Source organism: Mytilus edulis, chromosome 8 (assembly GCF_963676685.1).
Source record: "Mytilus edulis chromosome 8, xbMytEdul2.2, whole genome shotgun sequence".
In the NCBI taxonomy this organism is placed as follows: Eukaryota; Metazoa; Mollusca; class Bivalvia; order Mytilida; family Mytilidae; genus Mytilus; species Mytilus edulis.
This window is the reverse complement of record NC_092351.1, coordinates 49,002,693-49,018,653: the sequence shown is the minus strand read 5'-3', so window position 1 is coordinate 49,018,653 and position 15,961 is coordinate 49,002,693. Positions and strand designations below refer to the sequence as shown.

General features: G+C 31.7%; 1 protein-coding gene across 1 annotated transcript in view; it reads right to left on the bottom strand.

Annotated features, from left to right (window-relative positions):
* LOC139485805 (putative uncharacterized protein MYH16) overlaps window positions 1-14,442 on the bottom strand; it is a 67,247-nt gene extending 52,805 nt beyond the window's left edge. Inside the window, exons 1-5 of the mRNA XM_071270452.1 lie at window positions 14,352-14,442; window positions 10,515-10,571; window positions 5,766-5,815; window positions 2,779-2,895; window positions 2,344-2,406 (exon numbers count right to left, since the gene is read on the bottom strand). Coding sequence (XP_071126553.1) covers window positions 2,344-2,406; window positions 2,779-2,895; window positions 5,766-5,815; window positions 10,515-10,571; window positions 14,352-14,423 — 359 coding nt within the window. The 5' untranslated portion in view covers window positions 14,424-14,442. The remainder of the gene's footprint in view (window positions 1-2,343; window positions 2,407-2,778; window positions 2,896-5,765; window positions 5,816-10,514; window positions 10,572-14,351) is intronic.
* Window positions 14,443-15,961: the final 1,519 nt, after the last annotated feature.

Sequence of the window (15,961 nt, the reverse complement as noted above, 5' to 3'; positions counted from 1 at the left end):
ATGTTTGCATTGTAATTATATTTGCATCTTGCTTAAACACCAACACAATTATTTTCAACACTGTTTGAGTTTTCATTTATGCTGTACTCATAATACTTGCATGTGACGCATACCAATGCAATTGCTTCTTTTTATGGAGATGCAAAACCATTGATTAGAAAGCAAAATAAATTTGATGTAGGTATGTAGGTTGTCCAACTAAAGAGAGCATTTCTATCTCCACGTTTTTGCTGTTTACTATAACTAGGTTTTTATCAAAGTGGCAATTACAGAATTAAGAATTTGAAAAATTATGTATGATTTCTTAAACATGTCTATACTTGATATTAGCCTATTATTACTCTTGCATATATAAAGAAGTCCTCACAAGAGGGTTTCATGTGAAATAAAAGTTAACAAGAGGCTGTCAGAGCAACAGCAAACCAGATTTATTAACATTTATTTGTGTCCTGACCTTTTTCAATATCATAAAAACCCTGAACGGTGAAAGTGAAAATTGTCAATATCAAATTTGCCCTCTATTTTGTCATTAGTAACAGCATATTAAAATTTGAATTTTTTTTAGAATGATTCATGAGTAAATGCACAGACAACATTTGGCTGCAGCCAGCCTGACCACCCCCCCGACTGCCATACATCCTCAAATGAATAACAGACATTTTCGTTGAATATCCGGTTCAAAATAAAAAAATCCTTCCACCCGCCCCATTTTTTTCAATAATTTGGATGAAAATCTACTTATTAATTTTAGTTGGCCTAATTCAGATTTATTACAAAGACTGTACTGTGTCATTTTACCCAAATCCATTACTGGACAAGTTATTACAGTTACCATTATTATACAAACAAATCTTTGACAAATGGATATGTCTCACCTGCAAAATGCTTATGTTGAAATAAATTTGGCATTTAGTGATTACACCATTGTACCCATTCAAAAAATGAAGGTTTAGGGCAAAAAAAATTTCATGGAGATGATATATGGCCTGATTTGGTAGTGTTACATTATACATGTACAAAGAATATCTGAACTTTTATTTTGTGAAGAATTCCACACAAGCTGCTGCAGTGAGCTGAGAGTTTGTTTTTCTCCATGTTGAATGCCTCACTGTGGCTTTAGATGGAAAAGTGCAATAAAAATACCACATATCATTGAATTATCATAAGTTGTTCCTTTAAACTGACCTTATTCTATATAAACTTACATATGTGAACTAAAAAACTACTCAAAATTTTCAAAGACCATGACTAAGGGGTACAAATAAGATGCCCTAAAGCTATTAAAGAACCATTATGAGCAAGCTCTAAGACCCAACAACCCCAAATTGTTGCTGGACAAATAAAATCTCACCAGATTCCTAAGTTCAAAAACTCATAACTCTACAAAAGTCAACTGATAAAAAATTTCTTTAAATATCCACATTAACATATTATGTCCTCATTAAATACAAAGTTTCAAGGTTATAGAGTTGTGATTACAAATTGTTGTAGGGTCATCAGTGTTGAAATGCTAGTGACACAGTATGCTGGGAATGGACAGACAGAATGAAACAGGGAATGCATTACCTATTTTTATACTGCACTTGTTCTATTTGAGCAGTCAAAATCATTGACCGTATATTTCTATGTCATATACAGTCACTGACCTGATATCACTTTGTCCTCATGAATATTTAAAAAGAAATTGTCGGGATTATATTTAATTATTCATACGACATCTTCAACCTTTTCTTGTTTCCAATGTAAACAACGATGCGTTTAACGACTCAAACTTGTTTCTTTTAAAAATTTTGGAAAAACATATTTCACTTGTTAATATGTTTTGTTTGCAAACTTTCAATCATTGTGTTTTATGTTTATTGTTGATATTTTAGTCTATAATCAAACGAATTCGGCAGAGCCTCGCATTTCCCTGTTTCTAAGCCTCATCCTTATATCGTTGATATGTCAAGTCAATGCACTATTATTGTCTATATAGAACAGGCTATTATTTGAACTTGGAATTATTTTTAATTATGGAATTTGCATAATTTCTTGTGCTTGAAATTTTTAATAAATTCCATGTTTATTTGGTATCATAATGTTTGAGCAGTTTTCCTTACACTTTCGATACAATGTATTTTGTATAGATAGTGCTGTGCACGGCACAGTACATTCTATTGAAAATGTACCATCTTCTTTGTAAAAGAAAGTGTTGTGGGCAGCACAGAACATTCAAGTACAGAATAAACATGGAATTTATTAAAAATTTCAAGCAGAAGAAATTATACAAATTCCATAATTAAAAATGATTCCAAGTTCAAATAATAGCCTGTTATATGTACATATATTTTTATGACATACCTGTCCATTTTATTCTTTAAATCCCGAAATTTAGCTATATACTCATTTGCTAATGATTGAAACCTACAAAAAAAAAAAAAAACTAGACCACCCTAACAACAAATGGTTACTGGAATTAGAAGAAATGAGATTTTGTTGTTTGTTGTATGTTATAAGATCTGATAACTCTTTATAATAGTCATGATAGTCAGACAAATAGTGGATGTTGTATGTCATATTAATCACTGTTAAATCCTTCAATATTACATGTACAAATTTTTGTGGAGTAAGAAATAAACTTTTGATTTTGTAAATTAAAATATATAAAGACTATCTAATTTAAATCTATAAACTGCTCTACCATACAATGGTCACATTTCTTTTTGACCAACTTTTAATTCCTTTATGAAATATAATTCCAAAAAATAAAGCATACACTTTATAAACAGTTCTTACCTTTGTACTTCTTTCTCTCCTTCAGTTTTCTGTTTTTCTAACAGAGAAATACGACATTTATAGTAGATTTCATTTTCTGCACATGTACATATAGATGGCTTTTTATCTCCATCAATCCTGAAAAGGACATGATAAGCCTATGTCATTTGTTACTTTTTTAAAATAATTTAATTAAAAACTCAAACATGTCCAAGTACCATGCAGAGTGGCTCATTTTTCTTCTTAGTATAAAAGGGAACTCCACATGTTTATTAGTCAATAATTTTTATATGATATTCATATTACAAAAAACTTTTTTATATGATTAGTTTAGAGGGATTCCAGTAGTGGCCCTTGAAGACAAAACTTATTGATGTGACCAATGAAAACATGATGGCAATGATAAATAACTCAAACTGGCTCAACATTCAAAACATTTATTTTCACTTTGCACTAATCATTTAAATAAATAATAACCACAAAATATTCTTTTGAATCATGATAATAAGATATTTTTTTTATAAAAAGGAAGATGTGGTATGATTGCCATTGAGACAACTGTCCACAAGAGACCAAAATGACACAGACATTAACAAGTATAGGTCACCGTACGGCCTTCAACAATGAGCAAAGCCCATACCACATAGTCAGCTATAAAAGGCCCCGATATGATAATGTAAAACAATTCAAACGAGAAAATTAACGGCCTTATTTGTATAAAAAAATGAACGAAAAACAAATATGTAACACATAAACAAACGACAACCACTGAATTACAGGCTCCTGACTTGGGACAGACACATACATAAAAAATGTGGTGGGGTTAAACATGTTAGCGGGATCCCAACCCTCCCCCTAACCTGGGACATTGGTATATAACAGTACAACATAAAAACCAACTTTAAAAATCAGTTGAAAAAGGCTTAACTCATCAGATGGACAAAAATACAAGTGGACGTGGCCGGGTACTTGTACATCCCGACAACAAGAAGACACTAGGAACAGATCTGAGAGTACTCACAGTTATCTTATAGCTAGTTCAAAGCCACTAACAACTAATAAAAAAATCATTAGTTTATTTTTAATCAGTTACCAAATTTTTTATGGAGTACATATTTTTGCATTAACCAAAGAAATTATTCATGAGCCACGCCAAGCCAATCCAATGACACAAATATATACAATTAAGAGATTTATGAGAGGAAAATAAAATCCCTTATTTCTAATTCTAAAGAATCTTAGGATTCAGCGCAATATAAAAGGAATTCATTGGCGTATAAACTGGACCAAGTAACTAACAAACATATCATAAGTACTTCGGTCATTCATTTGTTTGTGAGTGAATTGGTCCAGTTTATATATATATAATTCTTATATGATTTGCATATCTATAAATACTTGAATTGGATTGGTCAATTAGAATTTTTCTCAAAGTTTACACTTCGATAAACCATGTTTCCGAAACTACTTTTGTAATCTATTCATGCGCGATACACAAGCTTGCAGTGATCCCGGGATTTTCAGCAAATTGAGATTTAAAAACAATTACATAACAGTTGTGACTATTCTAGGCATATATAACATAAAAAGAAATAAATTGAAAGCACTAAAGCTTCGAAAATGTATAAAAATAAAATTTAATAAAATTCTGCGAAATTTCATGAAGGATTTGGCGAATTTACGTCATGGCAAAACACGACGTCATACGAATGGAAATTTACAAGGGAAAGATTATTTCGTTACGTGTACGCTTCAAATTCGGATAACATTTAATTAAAATGAAGTTTTTGAGGTAGGTGCTATTTCATTTAAGATTCCGTTGTATTTATCGGACATTTATGGTTTTTAGAAAGTTTTTTACGCGGTTGTTAGGTTTATCACTTTTTTCCAGCAAGTCAGCTGACTTTTTTGGGAAATAAATCATGTAAATCAGAACTACCCAAAAAGGGATTATTTAAAAATTAATTTGCTGAAAGATTCAATCAATACCTTTTCATATGAGCCCATATTTGTCTTTGTTACAGTTGTAACATAGATCGGGGTCTCAATCAATAGCTACAGGCTATGCAAAACAGTCTGATTTGGTATAACATGTATAGATTATACATGAAAAAAAACATCTTTGTTTTCTTGACATGATACTAATGATATAATGTTTTGCAAAATATGAGAAGATATCTCTGAAAATGCGTTTTCCAGTAAGAAAAAAGTGGGAGTCACATGACTTGTTACAAAACAAAATTTGTAATTTCACTACACATTCCTTTAAAAGTAACATTAACTGAGTTATCCCCACTTTCATGGCAAAGTAGAAAAATTGAAGCTCATATATAATATTCTGTATTAATAAAAGCAGACTTCAATTTAAGATAAAACACACAATTTTCTCAATTTAAATGAAGAGTCTTACAGATGATTTACATTCAAAATTTAATCATTTCATTAAAAACAAGAATGTGTCCAAAGTACATGGATGCCCCACTCGCATTATCATTTTCCATGTTCAATGGACTGTGAAATTGGGTAAAAATCTAATTTGGCCTTAAAAGTAAATTGATCAACCAAAAGGGAACATGTGTACTAAGTTTCAAGTTGATTGGATTTCAACTTCATTGAAAACTACCTTGACCAAAAACTTTAACCTGAAACTCACACTTTTAATTTCTATGTTCAGTGGACCATGAAAATGGGGTCAAAAGATTAATTTTGTTTTAAAATAAGAAAGATCATATCATAAGGAACATGTGTACTAAGTTTCAAGTTGATTGGACTTTAGCTTCTTCAAAAACTACCTTGACCAAAAACTTTAACCTGAAATGGGACGGACGGACGAACAGATGGACGGACAGACGGAAGGACGCACAGACCAGAAAACATAATGCCCCTCTACTATCGTAGGTGGGGCATAAAAAACTACCAACTTGTTCTCCTGCCTTAAAATCCAAGATGGCCTACTTAAGTTTGAAAATGTGTAACATCCCTAAATGGGATGTGTTTAATATACATACTTATATCCATCCTCATCATCATTAAAATCAAGTTTCTTCTGACAATCAGTCTGAAAAATAAGTATATTTTTTTTTGAATAATGAACAGTACCCAGTATATTTAAAAATATATCTTTCAAAATTTCAGTATAATCTTTCACATTTCTAATTTCTATCAATTGATTTTGGTATTTTTAAAAATAAAACTGTTATCACAGAGATATATATATATGTCTCGCCTTTTTGTAATTTTTATTATGCAAATGTTGAAATCAAAATAACAATACTTTAACATTGTACACAAGTTATGAAAATATTCAAAGTCAATGAACCATGACTGAGTTACATGGCTAAACAATCTTCATATAAATGAGATGTGCCATTGCTTATACAACTGCATACCAAATACCATCATGACCATTGACTTATTATAAGACGTTCCCAAATCTAAATACAAACATTTACTAGTAAACTATAGAATTAGAAAAGTTTCAAAGTCAATAAAAGGGGGTGGGGCTATATAATCTCCATGGAAACTATGCTTGCAAATGCCAATAAATTTGCATACCAAACATCATTGACCAAACATAAGCAGTTCATCTTAAGCTGATCTAAATAACAAACTAATACATGTAAACTAAGATAAGTTTCAAAGTCATGAGACTGTAACTGAGGGGTGAGGCCAAGTATTCTCCATGGAAATAAGATAATGCTTATACAACTGAATACCAATTAACATTGGCCTACCACTAATGGTTCCCCTTGAATTGACCTAATCACAAACTAATGCATGATAACTCAGAAAAAAATTCAAAGTCAATAGACCATGACCAAGGGTGCGGAGCAAAATTATTTCCATGGAAATGAGGTATGCCGATGCTTACACAACTACATGCAAATATCATTGACCTACTACTTGTGGTTCCCTATAAACTGACCTAATCACAAACTAATATATATGTAAAATAAGCAAAAGTTTCAAAGTCAATAGACAACGACTAAGGGGGCAGAGCTAAATTATCATCATGGAAATGAGGTGTGCTGATGCTTACACAATTGCATACCAAATATCATTGACCTACTTCTTGTGTTTCCCAATAAACTGACCTAATCACAAACTAATACATATAATTAAGCAAAAGTTTTGAAGTCAATAGACCATGACAGAGGGGGCAGGGCCAAATAATCTCCATGGAAATGAGATGTGCCAATGCTTATACAACTGCATACCAAATATGATTGACCTACCACTTGTGGTTCACCATAAACTAGACCTAATCACAAACTAATACATTGTTGACGCCGCCCCGGGCTGCCGCCGGAAACAGCATACCTATGTCTCACTTTTTGTCTCCGTCAAGGGCAAGACAAAAAGGTACCAAAATGCAAAAAATTAATTTTTAGCAATAAACCATGAAAATGAGGTCATGACCAGATGCTACTTTACACACAGTCACCTAATAATTATTCAATACACTAAATACTGTGTTAACATGCTGCTAAAAGTATTTGAAAAACTGATCAAAACATAAAAACTTAAATTTGACAAATGAACCATGAAAATGAGGTCAAGGTTAGATGATACAAGCCACACAAACATGTACAACTTATAATGCTTCTAAACACTAAATCATCGTTGACTCAGGGTTTATAGTATTTGAAAATACAGACCAAAACAATACTAAAAGAGGGACGAAAGATACCAAAGGGACAGTCATACTTATAAATCAAAAATAAACTGACAACGCCATGGCTAAAAATGAAAAACACAAACAGACAAACAATAGTACACATGACACAACATAGAAAACTAAAGAATAAACAACACGAACCCCACTAAAAACTAGGGGTGGTCTCATGTGCTCCAGAAGGGTAAGCAGATCCTGCTCTAATTTGTGATGGCGTCTGTAAAATTTACGAAGGGATGATTTCAACTTCGCCATTTGGAACTCTTGGCTTAATAACTTCCTTGTGAGCAGCAACCCTCTTTTAACAAAATCATGATAGGAAATGCAAGCACGGGAATAAGTATCAATTGGGAGATATATACCCCGTATGCAGGTGCTACTGGAATGTTGCTACTTAGAAATGGAAAGTTCACAAATGGAAAGCTGAAATCATCTCTTTTGTCGTAAAGTTTTGTTTTCAACCGACCCTCATTGTCAATTTCTAGATGCAAGTCAAGATATGAGGCTGACTTAACTGTATCTGTAGTATCCTTTATCTCTAGTTCAATGGGATAGATGCGTTCCACATAGTCACCAAATTTTGAATTATTTAGTGAAAGAACATCATCTCTATGGCGGAAAGTAGAGTTAAAGGATATTGCTAACTTCTAACTTATCATTACCCAATGAACCATGAAAATAAGGTCATAGTCAGATGGAACCTGGACAGATTGTAACTATGTAACTATTAGTTTCTGCATACAAAGTATGAAGCATCCAGGTCTTTTACCTTCTAAAATATCAACTTTCATATAAACACTTTATGCCACTGCTTGACTGTTGCCATCGGATTGTAATCCTTTTGTCTTGCAGGTGAGACAAAAAATATATACAAATACATGTATGCAGTATGTGCAATATACTTTTTAAGTGAATGTGGGATTGATGTGATTTATTCTATTTATCTAATGAAAAGTCATCATAAACCATTTTTACACAAATTAGCAAGGATAAACTAGAGGCTCTAAAGAGCCTGTGTCGCTCACCTTGGTTTATGTGCATATTACAGTATACAAAGGACACAGATGGATTCATGACAAAATTATGTTTTGGTGTTGGTGATGTTTTTGTAGATCTTACTTTACTTATCAATCTTGCTGCTTACAATTATCTCTATCTATAATGAAATTGGCCCAGAATGTGACAGTGAAAATATTTTGTAAAAATTTACAAAAAAATATGAAAATTGTAAAATATTTACTATAAAGGGCAATAACTCTTTAAGGGGTCAATTGACCACTTTGGTCATATTGATTTATTTGTAGCTCTTACTCTGCTGTACATTATTGCTGTTTACAGTTTATTTCTATCTATAATAATATTCAAGATAATAACCTAAAACTGCAAAATTTTCTTAAAATTACCAATTCAGGGGCAGCAACCCAACAACAAGTTGGCTGATTGTTCTGAACATTTCAAGGGCAGATAGATCTTAACCTAATGAACAATTTTAACCACTGCAGATTTGCTCTAAATGTTTTGATTTCAGAGATATGAGCCAAAAACTGCATTTTACCCTATGTACTATTTTTAGCCATGTCGGCCATTTGGTTCGCGGGCAGGGTCATTGGACATATTTTTTAAACTAGATACCCTTATGATGATTGTGGACAAGTTTGGATAAATTTGTTTAAGTAGTTTCGGGAGAAGATTTTTTTAAAAGATTATTAAAAATTGACTATAAAGGGCAATTAATCCTAAAGAGGTTAACTGACCATTTTGGTCATGTTGACTTATTTGTAGATCTTACTTTGCAGAACATTATTGCTGTTACAGTTTATCTCTATCTACAATAATATTCAAGATAATAAACAATATTGCTGTTTACAGTTTATCTCTATCTATAATAATATTCAAGATAATAAACAAAAACAACAAAATTTCCTTCAAATTACCAATTTAGGGGCAGCAACCCAACAACGGGTTCTCTGATTCATCTGAAAATTTCCAGGCAGATAGATGTTGACCTGATGAACAATTTTAGCCCTTGTCAGATTTGCTCTAAATCTTTTGGTTTCACAGATATATGCCAAAATCTACATTTTACCCCCATTTTTTATCCATGGCGGCCATCTTGGTTGGTTGGCCAGGTCACAAGACACATTTTTAAAACTAAATACCCCAATGATGATTGTGGCCAAGTTTGGTTTAATTTTGCCCAGTAGTTTTAGAGGAGAAGATTGTTGTAAAAGTTAACGACGGACACCAAGTGATGAGAAAAGCTCACTTGGCCCTTCTGGCCAGTTGAGCTAAAAAGAACAGATCTTGTATTAAAAAAATTATTTCTGGTTAATTTGTTTGATAAATTCTTATGAAAAATCCATAAAATTTATTTTTAAAAATAAAGGAGTAGGGCATAAAGGCCTGGTTTTGGCCAAACTATTACTGCAAATTTGAGAGTTTTCAAATGTATTATAAAATTTGTTATAAATAGACTAAGGTATAAGGTAGTCAGAAAATAATTTAAAAAATCATGTTTAACAAGTTACCATGGCAACAAACCTTGACTACATCTGTATATTTTGTAAAACTTCTTGATTTTCCTTGTTTTTCATCAAATTCTAAGTATATTTTAGATTGACAAAGTATGTGCGCACGCAAGAAACAACTCTATATTTGGTGAGATTATATCAAATTCAATCAATAGTAATAAATTACGCTTCTCTTAAATTATTTTGTAGTTTCTTGGCTGTGCACAATGTTTCTGCAAAGGAAATATAGAAGTAAAACTGCATAAGTTCTGCATTTTTCATTGTTTTCATGAAAACATTATCTACTATGACGTAATTGTGATGTCATCAGATAAAAAATCTTATGTTTTTTTGTTTATATTTCTTAACTCTATGCATTTCCAAACAATATGTGCAAATTTGAAATAGTTATCAAAGATTTTATTTCGTTGGACCAAAACCAGGCCTTAATGCCCCTACTCCTTTCAAAAACATAAAATAGAATGATAGACTTAACCTTTAGTTTCTCTTTAATTATATCTATTTCCTACTCTTCTTTTGAATTTGCAATAGTTTTTTTTTAATGTACTTACATGTCGATCTTTTGGTGATACTCTTGTGATCGATTTTGATCTTCTGTTGGCACTGCCCTATATACATGATAAATGACAAAAAAATATTGTTAAATTTTAAAAAGAAATACAACTCAAACCAGGTGCTCCGCAGGGCGCAGCTTTATACGACCGCAGAGGTCGAACCCTGAACAGTTGGGGCAAGTATGGACAAAACATTCAAGCGTGATACAGCTCTGAATTTTGATTGTGATCAAATTTTTGACATTACATGGTTTTTTTTCACACAAAACAAATGTCAAGATTTTACAAATCAATTAAAGATTTCTTCTTCAAACTTTTTAAAAATCTAAAATTAAATAGTTGACACAGCATAGGTTTCTGACACAGAATGAATGTGGTCTAATGAACTTTTTTTTTTTTTGCCTTTGAGCAATTCACTATGCTGTTGAATATTAATCCTCTCAAAAAAATGTTTGAAGAAATTTTCTTTTTATTTATGAAATCTGAAATGAGAAAAATTTACACCCCCCCCCTTTTTTTCACATCCCTGTTTCCCTTTTTCCAAAACTGATATCAATTCATATTTCTAATGGAGTTTGCAACAATAACTACTCTTTTAAATACATCATAAAATATTAAAATGTAAAATAAAGTGCTTGTTATCACTGAATGGTAAAGATTGGTTGGTAGTAAAAGTGAATATGCATTGTTTATTGTATAATACAATAAAAAAAACTTCATCAGCAACATTTTATATTGGCAAATTTCCAATGAAGTTATTCACATAAAGTTATTGGCAAATAAAAATAGAAAATGACACCATAGTCATGTCTGGCAAATGTCCAACATACATTATCTAAAAACATTTTAGATAAGATAAAGAAAAAAAGCTTCATCAGCAACATTTTATATTGGCAAATTTCCAATGAAGTTATTTACATAAAGTTATTGGCAAATAAAAATAGAAAATGACATCATAGTCATGCCTGGCAAATTTCCAACATATATTATCAACTACTATTCTATACAAACTTGACAGAAAGATAACTCCAATTGAAAATTAATTGCTATTGCACAATATTGTGCAATTAGATATTTCTTGCTATTGTGCAATACTGTGCAATTGAAAATTTCTTGCTATTGCACAATACTTGATATGGAATCCTGATTTGGACCAACTTGAAAACTGAGCCCATAATCAAAAATCAAAGTACATATTTAGATAAAGCATATCAAATAAGCCCAAGAATTTAATTTTTGTTAAAATCAAACTTAGTTTAATTTTGGACGCTTTGGACCTTAATGTAGTCCAAATTGAAAACTGGACCAAAAATTAAGAATCTACATACACAGTTAGATTTGGCATATCAAAGAACCCATTTATTCAATTTTTGATGAAATCAAACAAAGTTTAATTTTGGACCCCCATTTGGACCAACTTGAAAACTAGGCCAATAATTAAAGATCTAAGTACATTTTTAAATTCAGCATATCAAAGAACCCCAAGGATTCAATTTTTGTTAAAATCAAACTAAGTTTAATTTTGGACCCTTTGGACCTTAATGTAGACCAATTTGAAAACGGGACCAAAAATTAAGAATCTACATACATAGTTAGATTCGGCATATCAAAGAACCCCAATTATTCAATTTTTGAAGAAATCACACCAAAAAAAAAGTTCAATTTTGGACCCTTTGGGCCCCTTATTCCTAAACTGTTAGGACCAAAACTTCCAAAATCAAACCCAACCTTCCTTTTATGGTCATAAACCTTGTGTTTAAATTTCATAGATTTCTATTTACTTATACTAAAGTTATGGTGCAAAAACCAAAAATAATGCTTATTTGGGCCCCTTTTTGGCCCCTAATTCCTAAACTGTTGTGACCTCAGCTCCAAAAATCAATCCCAACCTTCCTTTTGTGGTCATAAACCTTGTGTTAAAATTTCATTGATTTCTATTTATTTATACTAAAGTTATTGTGCGAAAACCAAAAATAATGCTTATTTGGGCCCCTTTTTGGCCCCTAATTCCTAAACTGTTGTGACCTCAACTCCAAAAATCAATCCCAACCTTCCTTTTGTGGTCATAAACCTTGTGTTAAAATTTCATTGATTTCTATTTATTCATACTAAAGTTATAGTGCGAAAACCAAGAATAATGCTTATTTGGGCCCTTTTTTGGCCCTTAATTCCTAAACTGTTGGAACCAAAACTCCCAAAATCAATCCCAACCTTCCTTTTGTAGTCATAAACCTTGTGTTAAAATTTCATTGATTTCTATTTATTTATACTAAAGTTATTGTGCGAAAACCAAGAATAATGCTTATTTGGGCCCCTTTTTGGCCCCTAATACCTAAACTGTTGTGACCTCAACTCCAAAAATCAATCCCAACCTTCCTTTTGTGGTCATAAACCTTGTGTTAAAATTTCATTGATTTCTATTTATTTATACTAAAGTTAATGTGCGAAAACCAAGAATAATGCTTATTTGGGCCCTTTTTTGGCCCTTAATTCCTAAACTGTTGGAACCAAAACTCCCAAAATCAATCCCAACCTTCCTTTTGTGGTCATAAACCTTGTGTTAAAATTTCACTGATTTCTATTCACTTTTACTAAAGTTAGAGTGCGAAAACTAGAAGTATTCGGACGACGACGACGATGACGATGATTACGACGACGCAGACGACGACGCCAACGTGATAGCAATATACGACCAAAAAATTAAAATTTTTGCGGTCGTATAAAAACATTATTTCATCCTTAAGAAAAATGAAAAAAAGGCACAAAATGTTTGAGAAATAATAGATTTTTGTCATCCTGAAAAATAGACGTATTTATACTTGTATACAAATTTGTCCGCCCTTACATAACTTCACACAGGTTCCCGTAAACTTTGACTTCATAATTCAAAATATTTGACGTCACAACTAAAAAGTGATTGTTGCTTGACGTCAAAAGGTTAATCGGAGGTGATATAAGGTAATTCGGAGGCGAAATACAGCTAAATACCAAAGGTGTAAATACGTTTATTCAGGCCCTGGCTTTGTCAATCTCTCATACATTGCATGCTTGTAAGGGCCTGAACTTTTTAAAGATTTCAAATGCATCATGAACCTGGCATTTTTCTTGGGCCTTCTTAAGATATTGAGAATGATAAACAGTTTAATTCGACTGATTGACTAATTTTCAATGAGAGGGACCAAAGCATTCTGTTATTGACGTTTAAGCAGCCTCTCCATCTCATACAGAAACTAAAGAATTATAAATAATAACGCAAACTCACAGAGAAAATGAAACCCTAGATAGACAACTTCAATAGAAGCCATTATGAATACTTTCTGAAAAAAAATCTAGCTTTACAGATCATGACAAAAGTTAACCTTAACAACAACATGGTAGATCTAAGAAGAAGACCACAAGAAACAGTCACATTCCTGCCAAGGTATGGAGGAGTATCAACACTTCATAAGAGAATACAGGAAGAGAGAAACGAATGGAATAGTTTACAGTTACAGCACAACAACACCCAAACAATCTATATATTAAACAAATGTAAATTTACAAATATACTTTCACTTTCAATTTTAACAATAGCGCTGTTATGAAACTCTTAAATATGGCATTATTTCATTTGAACTGCACAACCCCAGAGTTTACACCATATTGTAACTAATATTTTCATGCTTGTACTTGTCCTGAAGATCGAAGATGCCAATGTTTAAGGAAAAACATGCAGAACATTATAAACAATTTCTTTGTTATAATTTACAGGTTTTGAATTAAAAATTTATGGCAAATCCTGAAAATTCCTTTTAATACCTGCAAATTAAATCAAAGAAAAAAATGTTTACTTACTGGTGTTGTCTGTCGGTTTGGACTAGCTGAACAAGATCGCTTTGGAGTCGATGGTAGTTCTGGGAACTTCATTTCATGTATGTCTTTCTTATTCAAAACCTATCCAATTAAAAATTCAATTAGGTCAATTTGATGATTTGATCGTGTTATCCATTAAATGTAATACAGATTCACTCATAATAATCCGCTGATGAGAAATATTTCTTCCATATACTCCAGTTGATCTGGGGGTCCCTGGGCTCTGTTAAGCATGTTCAGATAAAATTACTAACGTAGTTTATAATTCTAATTCTAAACTTCGGTTGTTGTAAATTGTATGTAAGGGAAAAATTTCTCTTTGAGCATCGACTTTACCATTGTTAACCATAGTTTTATGTAAGAAACGTTTTAATGCACCATAAAAGACAACTTAGACATTCATTGACATTTGTGAGGAGCCCAATCATGTACATTTTTAGACATGTTTCTTTAAAATTCTGTCACTGGTTTAGGCGATACAGTAGACTTCACCTTCAAATATAAATCAATAATGAAGGCTCATCCAAGTATATTGAGAAACATGAGCAGAGCCTTTATTGCTGCAGAATGTTCATTTTAAGCATATTGACAATCGACCTTACCATAGTTTTATATACATGATATATATGCCTCTTTATATTCTTTCCAAAAGTTTCTTTTGTAAGTCATCTATCATATGAATATTTTGCAATATATCTGTTGCAGAAACATGAGAAATCAATGCATTGTTCATTTTCAGTCATTTGATGTTTATTCTTAAATCAACTTGTTTTTGTAATAATATAGACCATACTGACTATGTTAACTCCTTTTTAAAATTTAGTATACCTACCTTTCTTAAGCAAAGTTTGTGTACAACTTCAATACCAAATGTCCTTATTCTACCTTTTGGTGGGTTTGTCTTCTCATCTAACAAAGAACAAATTTGACGATGCCAGATATCTAGGTCATTTCTGATGTAATTTAAATTAACTACAATTAATTTATCTCTGTCCTTTAGTTGTTTCATATCATTATTCTGTCTTTGTTTCGTCATCTTTCTGCCTGAAAAAAATATCTTTCAAAATATAAATAAATGTATTTTTATCATGAAAAAAGTAGAAATTTTAGATCCTCTGCCTACAAATGTTATATGTAGCAAACAAAAATTATAAAAGAGTTCTTGTATTCTCTCTATCAATTATGAATATAGATAAGATAGATATTCCTTTATACATATATATATAATATTCCTTGAAATCTCACTGTTTTCAAATTTTTAAGTCAAATGATTTTTAGAACTTTTTATACATTTTTCCTTTTACTATTTCAATAATTTTTTTGTCATGAGATCATTTGTACCCATCTTCAATGGCTTGCCTGCTAGTAACAAATCCTAGATCAAATAAAAAAAACATGATGATGGATTGGTGTTGAATGACCAGGTGCAAATATAACATGCATATCAGGTGGGAACATATTAAAATGCAATATGAATATGAACCCTCTTTACTCTCCTACATGCCAATGGCATACAAGGGCAGTTAGTAAAATAAGTAAGAATATGAACCCTGCTTTGAACTAGACTGACACCCTGGGGTTTTTAACATGCT